General features: G+C 31.1%; 1 protein-coding gene across 1 annotated transcript; it reads left to right on the forward strand.

Annotated features, from left to right (window-relative positions):
• Positions 1-2,843: 2,843 nt before the first annotated feature.
• LOC111701112 (calmodulin-like protein 3) lies at positions 2,844-8,315 on the forward strand. Its single transcript, XM_023472265.1, has 7 exons — positions 2,844-2,914; positions 3,661-3,761; positions 4,507-4,570; positions 4,971-5,051; positions 5,675-5,713; positions 7,001-7,056; positions 8,197-8,315. Exons 1-7 carry the CDS (start codon positions 2,846-2,848, stop codon positions 8,243-8,245), a joined length of 459 nt encoding a protein of 152 aa, XP_023328033.1. The 5' UTR covers positions 2,844-2,845; the 3' UTR covers positions 8,246-8,315.
• The last annotated feature ends 781 nt before the right edge of the window (positions 8,316-9,096 follow it).

The raw sequence follows: 9,096 nt of genomic DNA on the forward strand, positions 1-9,096 counted from the left end.
TGTTGGAACCTTCTCATATTGTCGTAAAACATTTAAAAGTCTAAAAATATTAAAAGTTTCTGTAAAAGGAATCTGACTTTTGCCTATATGCCTACATGAACCACTGTTCAAGAGAAGTGTTTCTTCAGCTGTGTCTTCCCAGTTCAACAATATTTGCTGTATATTACCTTTGATTCATGACGAGATAAAATTTTCCTGAAACCTGACATTTTATTGTAATAACTATTTATAAGACTGTTATTTTGGTTCGTCGTGCCAAAATAAAAGTGTTAAAGGGAGTGACCGACTATGTAAGGTAGTTGAACTGAGTATGCAGTGTTGTGGAAAATCTCTTTCGGATTCATTTCAGACATATTAAATACAATAAACTACAGACGTCATGTATAGGAACATGTTGAGAAAATGAAATTGAAATCTTATCATCGAAAATAAGTAATCTTGTTCAATTATTAGTTTCTTTTATTCTGGTTTCTTATTATTCACAAAGATTTTCGCAGATTTTCTAGAATTATTATTGAAAAGACGACATTTGAAGAATTTGAAGAAATCTACGAATATATTCAAAGAAAATTAGAAATTCAATATAATAATGAAAACGAAATAATCGATTGTAGCATTGATTTATTGACAAATTTTTATTATAGCACGACGATTACTTATAGCACGTTCATTATGAAAATCACAATGAAGTGAGTAATAATGATAAAGCACACAATAGTTTCATAAAAAATTTTTGAAAATAATCATAAATTTATTTCAACATAAAAAGTAATTCTAGTTTATTGCCATCGATATTAATATTAATACACAGTGCAGTGAAAGTGCACTCATTTAAGGTTAATATTTATAATATTTTATGATATATAGCTAGTAATAGCTAGTAATGTAAAGTTATACTTTACAAAACTCCAGGGGCCGGGAAGAAAAAGAATTAATTTTGTATCCCAAGGGACAATTAAAATCGAAATGTGCTTGTAATATTTTAATAAAACAATTTTGTATTTTGCGAAATATTCGACTGTTATACCTTTTCTAATTATTTTAATAATAGACAATTCATAAATAACCAATTCAAACTTTTTCTCTATTTTTACAACAATATAATCTTTAGATAGATATTTCTAACCTGTAATATTGCAGGCAAATATTTACTCTTAATAATAGAGCAAACAATGTTGTATAAAAGCCAGCCTTGGTTCCTAGCTTTCGCTGTAAAATATAAGGGGGTTTAGATGATCTAAGTCTGTCACTTATTCCAGGATTTTTCACGCGTCGTAAAATAAAGAACTTATGAGAGAGAGTTCATCTAAAGACATTATATATACTTTGCTTGTCTGTTTGTCTGTTTGAGCCCGTATGTATCCAATAAACTTCAAATGGCTGAATCGATTGAGCCCCTAGATACACTAGGATTGAGCCCCTAGATACACTAGGATTGAGCCCCTAGATACGCTAGGATCCAGCCCCTAGATACACTAGGATCAAGCCCCTAGATACGCTAGGATCAAGCCCCTAGATACACTAGGATCAAGCCCCTAGATACGCTAGGATCCAGCCCCTAGATACACTAGGATCAAGCCCCTAGATACACTAGGATCCAGCCCCTAGATACACTTGGATAAAGCCTAAATTTTTGAGGCTACTAACATGACCTCAGGGAAGGTTTATGGCAGGTCTAAGTTAAAAAGAAATTGCCCAAAAAAAAGGTCGAAATGTTTTTTTTCAAACTTCAGCAATTCAGAGAATTTCAAAGTTTAAAGCTTAAATTGCTTAAAGAAAAAGGGGGCTAAGTGCCCTAAAAGCCTAGTATTGACAAAAACAGTAAGATGAGAAAAGGCAATACATTTTTTTAAAGTGTTTTATTGAAAAATAACATGATCAAATATTCGATTGTTTTATTATTTTTTTTTACAATTTCATGATTCTTAGAACTTTCACGTGCATTCTAAAAATGCTAGGCTTTTATCCTTTTCTAGGAACAGTTTTAGCTTTTAGCTGTTATATGTATATATATATATATAGCTGTTGCAACTTTTTCATTGTTCTCCGATAAACACATTTTTTGGCGGATTTATCTGTATAAATTTGTGGTAAACACAAAGAAGTCCATATTTTTATTAGGTAATGTTTTTTAAGCTGACCCTTTTCAATGCCTTTTAAGATAGGACAGCAGTTCAAATACATTGTTTTATATATATAAATATATATATATCCTAGCTCAGAGCTAGGATTCGTCTTGAACTTGAGCTTGGAACTGGATGTGTTCTACGAACCGAAGAAAACTATATTAAAACTTAAATAAAATAAGTTGAAGTTTGAGTTAGATGATAAAATAACATCAAATAAAAGTATATTTACTCAGTATATTCCCAGTTTTCATTTTAAAACATTTTTCCATCGTAGGGTCGTGTTTTCCACAATAAACACATTTTTTACACAATATGGACGTTTTTACACAATACGGACGTTTTTTACACAATACGGACGTTTTTTACACAACACGGACGTTTTTTTCCTTATACGAACTTTTTCATTCAATTTTGCAGATTTTTTTCGTTGCTTAAAAAATTAGTAAGAAAAATTAAATAAAATTTTAAACTTTTATAGATACAAGCCTCTGTAGTTGGGGCTTCACGGCTTCGGCTACTTCCACTCGGGCATAACAGTATCATTGCACATGTCATGCTAACTCTGTGACCCAAGTACTCCTAAGGGAGGCGGAGGGTTGCCGGGAGGGGTGGTTTCCTGGTAACATTTGTGTTATTGGGATGTCCTAATAGATAGATTTACTGTCACCTTGTTAAATTTGATTTTTACTTTTGCAAATTAAAATATTTTCAGAAAAATGGCCAGATTTTTCAACAAGAATAATTGTGTGGCTGGGCCACATGAAGAGGCAAGGAGAAGGAGAGAGGTGAGCCAGGGGTAGGAAGGGGACACCGGGCAGGTAGTGGGCTGTGGGAAGGGGGTAGGTTGTCTAGGTTGTCTTTTGGGAAGGAGGTATAGGGAGTGGGAAGGAGGTAGGTTGTCTTGTGGGAAGGAGGTATAGGGAGTGGGAAGGGGGTAGGTTGTCTTGTGGGAAGGGGTATTATTATTGAAAAGACGACATTTGAAGAATTTGAAGAAATCTACGAATATATTCAAAGAAAATTAGAAATTCAATATAATAATGAAAACGAAATACTGCAACTAACGTTAAAAAGATTGAAAATGATATAAAGTGAATAAATGTTGAATAATGAATAAAGGATGGATTATGTATTGACTGGATAACAAATTCTCTAAAGGGAAAGAAAAAATAAAATGAAATATTATGAAAATATGACTTTATTACAACACAATTAAATATATTTTGTGATAAATCTTTTAATCAAAAAAAATCAAAACATGATTTAACAGTTAATTTCTCTCGTATTTTATTAAAATTGTTGAAGAAAATTATTTTGTAATTTAATTAATTTTTATTTTACAATAACTCGTCCAAATTTTACCTAAGGAAAACACTCTCAAATTAATTATAGTTGCGATTTTTCGACATAATTTAAGATTTATCACATAAACATAAACATAAACATAAACATAAACATAAACATAAACATAAACATAAACATAAACATAAACATAAACATAAACATAAACATAAACATCTATAAAATGTAGGTTCGAAGATACTTTGACCGAGCGGATAATAACAAGGATGGAAAGCTGACTAAAGAGGAATGGTTTAGAGTTCTGAATAGCTCCGGAGTACCAACTACTATGTAAGATTATTTTGCTGTTATTTTCCATTAGCGCCTAATCCAATCAGGGTTTAGTAATGTGTTTGGTGTTTATTCTGAACCAATAGAAATTGCATTGCAGTATCATCTATCTATCTAATTATCCAGTTAGAGATGAATCCTTATATCCTTATACTTCTAACGAAACTCCCGAGTTTCCTTTTTGGGAAATATACATTTGTGTAGAGTAAGATTAAAGTTATAAAATAGAAAGAGAATATAAAACTAACCATGAACAAAATCTTTTTTACAAAAAAATTACATCTTCAAAATTGCCATACTACATTCGTGATACTGTCCGATACTGGGTTTCATATAGATACTCTTTCTTAAAAAAATTGAAGAATCAAGCACTTATCCCTTTGATTTAGAAGTATTCACTTGATTGCAGTGAACATCGAGATCTGACTCATAAGTCTAGACCTCTGATTTATCAAATATTTATAATTTAGCTTTCATGTTCTAGGTTGGTTATCAATTATTTCTTGTTTACTTTAAGAATGATTCATTACTGGAACTTTTATTCTTAAAACTTATAGATTTAATTTCTTTTTTAATTTTAATTTTTTTTAATTCTAATTTAAATTTAAATTTAAATTTTGAAGTATTTAATTTTTAATTTTAATTTTGAAGTATTTGTTTTCTTTAAAGTCAAGTTCGAGTTACAAAAGTTGTTTGAAATCAAAATTTTAGATTATTTATCTATTTATTAATTTGTTTGTTGCAGGGAAGAAGTTGAGGAGTTTTTTGAGACTATGGACAGAGATTTCGACGGGAGATTATCTTTTGAGGCAACACTCTTCTTTAAATATTCTAAATTAGTCTATTCTGCAATTTAAGGATTTTATTACATTGTTAACAATTTACATGAAAGAAACATTGATAAACATGTTACTAGGGATATATATAGATTCAACTAAGATATAATAACTTTCAATTTACAGCGTTACATATATGCAGCTTGATTCACAACGGTACCCTTTATTAGGTCCCTGATTAACAATGAGGAAGATATCGTCATTTTCTGTCTCAAAAGTTATAGATTCGCTTATTTTCCTTTCTTTTTTTTCTGCTGCATGAACAGCGATAACTCAATGGATTTTGTTCAAGCAAAGGTTGAAAACTTAGGGTCCCTTTGTGAATCAGACAAAGCAACTTTTATAAATGAATTCTAATGTTTGTGTGTTTCAGGAGTTTATGGGAGAAGAGTCAACAATAGAAAAGCTGTTCAAATCAATGGATAAAAATGGAGATGGGGTGGTTACAAAAGAGGTAGAAAATATATAATCTATTTATATAAAGTTAAAATCTCTGTTTGTCTTTCTGTCTGTTTGTTTGTTTTAGTTTAATGTAATAGGGTTTTACCTTATAAAAAAGCTCACTTGCGATATGTGAGCGGTTGTAATATTATTCAGTATTTACATTGTAACAGATTACCAGGATTTACCAACAATGGGAAGCAACCTAATTTATTAATCCAATAGAAGATATGCATAGCATCCTATAGCCAAATATATAGTTATGAATAACTTATATACATAAAAAAGAAAAAGATAGCATTAATTCCATACAGTCGTCTCTGAAGTCTCATCCTTTGTGGGTAAACCTGTATCTATGTAAATAAAGTTGTAATCTCTGTTTGCCTGTCTGTTTGTTTGTCCGATCATAGGTCAGGAACCATTAGACCGATTTGTCTCTCATTTTGATTAGGGAAATCAGGAGAGTCACGGGACTATGTTGGGTCGGTGGACTTTAATAACGAACATTTATTTTCCCGGTAAAATCGTCCAAGTGCGGGTAAGCGGCGAGAGTTACTAAAAGTAGCCTAAGCAGCGCTGGGTTCCCTAGCTATTTAAAAATAAAGGATAACCATGAACTAAACACAACTGTTTCAGGAGTTCAATTCCATCTGCAAAAATCTGAGTTCTGACCAGGTAAATTAGTCTATAGTTTTTTTTTAATTAAAGGCACTGTAGACAATATAACTCACGCAAATCTGCCCCTTTGGTAAAAGTAAATTCAACCTATATGAAGCATAAAGCCAGACCGCGTCAACCTTGTTGCGCCGGCTAGTCCTAACCATAGAGTTATGTACAGTACAAACTGGGACCGAAAAGGTTGACCCGGCTAGGAAATTAAAATGTGCTACGGCAGCCCGTTTATTTTAAATATCATAAGTACACCTTTATGTATGTGCAAGCATGTACGATTTACAACGATACCCTTTAAACCCTTGTCTGATAAAAAATGCGCAGATTTTCTTTTTTATAGATAAAAATATAGTTCCGGGAAATAATGTTCTCCTTCCTCGGAAAATGTGTAAAAGACCCTTGTTAATAAGACAAACCATTCTACACTTAAGATTGCGCCTATGGTTCCTTTTTACAAGCTGAAGTGCCCGCGTTGCCCGTGTAGTTTTTAAACACCGAAAAAAAAGGGTACCCATGTATTCCCTCAAAAAATTTCAGTCAATTTGGACCAGTAGTTTGGCCAGCTATAGCTAAGATATATAAAAATATACAAATACATACATATATGACTATGAGCAAAGATTTTTATTATTTAGATTTTATATGTCCTGAAAGTTACTTATGAAAACATTTATTCCTGAAATTTCGAGGGGTTTTGACGAAACGAAAACGACATTTTCATATTTTCCAGGATTATTCGAAAATCCAGCGCCTGCCGTTAAAACTAGTTTTCAACAAAATATTAATTATAAACAAAATAAAAAAAATATATTATAAAATATCAACTATATATATATATATATATTTATATATACGAATGCATCAAATTGAATTCTACATTTATAGGTTGTAATATCAGAATGATTAGTCTTTTAATTTAATTTAATTATTTACAATCTTATGCAGAGCTGAGAACTTTTCAATAGTGAATATCGGGATTAATGCTTGATCCACTCTTTTTCTGAATCTCCAGATTAAATAAATCTTGTTCTCCTCTTGTTATTAACCTCCAGATTAATTAACAGATCGGGATTAAGTATATTCCATTCTAAAGTTTTCAGCTCAATTCTGTGAATTTATAATGACGCCATGCTCTTGTGTACAAGACATTTTTAAGCATTCTCATTATAGATTGAACAGAAAGAAGTTAGTAGCGATCAATATATCGAATTCAATTCGATACCAGCCTACACCCCCCTTCATTTTTTGCGAACACTCCCTTTAACAACTAAATGAAAAAAAAATGTTTAGGTTAAGATGGCGTTCCAGAAGTTTGATAAAACCGGAGATGATAAACTAGACTACAGGTAGTACACAGTACACAGTACACTGCGCAGTACATATTACACAGTACACAGTAAACAGTACACAGTACACAGTACACAGTATACATTACACATTACACAGTACACAGTACACAGTACAAAGTACACAGTACACAGTACACAGAACACAGTACACAGTACACAGTACACAGTACACAGTACACAGTATACAGTATACAGTACACAGTACACAGTACACAGTACACAGTACACAGTAAACAGTAAACAGTTCACAGTACACAGTACATAATATTCAGCACACAGTACATAGTGCACAGTATGCACAGCCCTAAGACTTGGGCATTTAAAAGCTTCAAAGACGACCCGATATTAAATTCGATTCACAAGTTATAATAGTACATTATACTGAGAAAACAGCTAGGTGCTAAATATTGGAGTTTTCTTCTTAATATTCAGTGCAGTGTTCTAGATTTGAAAAATTTCAGGATTTATTATGTTCTAGTATAACCTTAGATACAGTTACACTTTAACAAACTACAGATTTTAAATATAAATATTAAAATTATAGAATAATAATTTCTCCAGAAAATTCCATTTAAAGCAGCATCTATTCCTCAAAATATCACTTTCCTTCGAATAAATTGAAAAGTTTCAGCCTTAAAGTTTTCAAGAGTTAAAAAGGAGATTTTGAGCCTGTTTCCTCCTTGAGTTTTTCTTACTCTTATAAATGTAACCATTTTTTCACAATATTAGTTTATGAAAACATTGGAAGACCTTTTTTCAATGTGAGAAGAAGAAGAAGAAGAAGAAGAAGAAGAAGAAGAAGAAGAAGAAGAAGAAGAAGAAGAAGAAGAAGAAGAAGAAGAAGAAGAAGAAGAAGAAAAAGAAGAAGAAGTAGAAGAAGAAGAAGAAGAAACTATAATTCCTGGATTACCTTATCTTCTAACTATGTTTAAAGCTCAGGATTTCGTTAGAAATTAAAGTCATTAATCGTACAACTGCACTGCCGGGGCACAGCTCACAATTGTGTAGAAATAAGCTAAATAATGTGTAGCTGCTCAAAAAATATCAAAATTTTGAAGCCTTTAAAAATTTCCGAATGCGGTTCCACCGAGCCCATCAATAAATTGTAATTCAATTTTTATCTATTTTCTATTTTAGGGAGTTTTGTCAGATGATAAATAAGAAGCAAGAAGAACAAGGAGAATAAATTATTTATTCGTTAACCTGAAGGAGATTGAAATATTTTGAATACATCTTCTATTTCGTCCAAAACATTTTCTTAAATATAAAAGTCATTTTAATTTTACTGTAATTTAAAGATAAGGAAACATTCAGATTTAAATAGTTATGCAAATATTATTTAAATACAATTCTTAAAACTTGAAACCTCTTTTATTCCTTCCATAAATTTTCCTATTTTCCTTTAATCCAACAATCCATACTCGTTAGTCCATATCTTTCCAAGAACTGTCATTATACAGTGATAACCAGAAAACTCTGGAATAAGAAGTCGACTTTTAGACTCAAGTTAAGATTTTAAATAGTCCAATGAACATAAAGCACAGCAATTGTGCAGTGTAAACAGACTCATTTTACTTAATAAGTAATTTAACAACTTACTAGTAAAACTATTTGTTTTGCAACAGCATCAAAAGCACTTCAATATCGCTTAAATGTCGTCTTCCTATTCCAGAGTTTTCTGGTTATCACTCTACTATTTCAATAACAGACCCTTTCCGACTCAAACATTTCACATAAATAATTTTAGCTTTCTGAGAATCGTATTTAATGTTTTTATGGCATGTCCTGCATTCTTTTTTAAAAGCTTAGCTTAACAAATCTGATAAATAAAATAATTTATTTCATGTTAAACATAATTATATAAAATTTGCATGGAATTACTTGAATTTCACAATTATTCTTACAATTTGACAATTGCATAAAAGAAACCAAGTGCCATTTATGAAATTTATATTATATGTAAAGCTTAAAACTTAATTATTTGTATGTATATGATACAAGCATTGTATCGTTGTATCATTGTACGCTTCTGCAGGG

This window comes from Eurytemora carolleeae, unplaced genomic scaffold, assembly GCF_000591075.1.
Source record: "Eurytemora carolleeae unplaced genomic scaffold, Eaff_2.0 scaffold346, whole genome shotgun sequence".
In the NCBI taxonomy this organism is placed as follows: Eukaryota; Metazoa; Arthropoda; class Copepoda; order Calanoida; family Temoridae; genus Eurytemora; species Eurytemora carolleeae.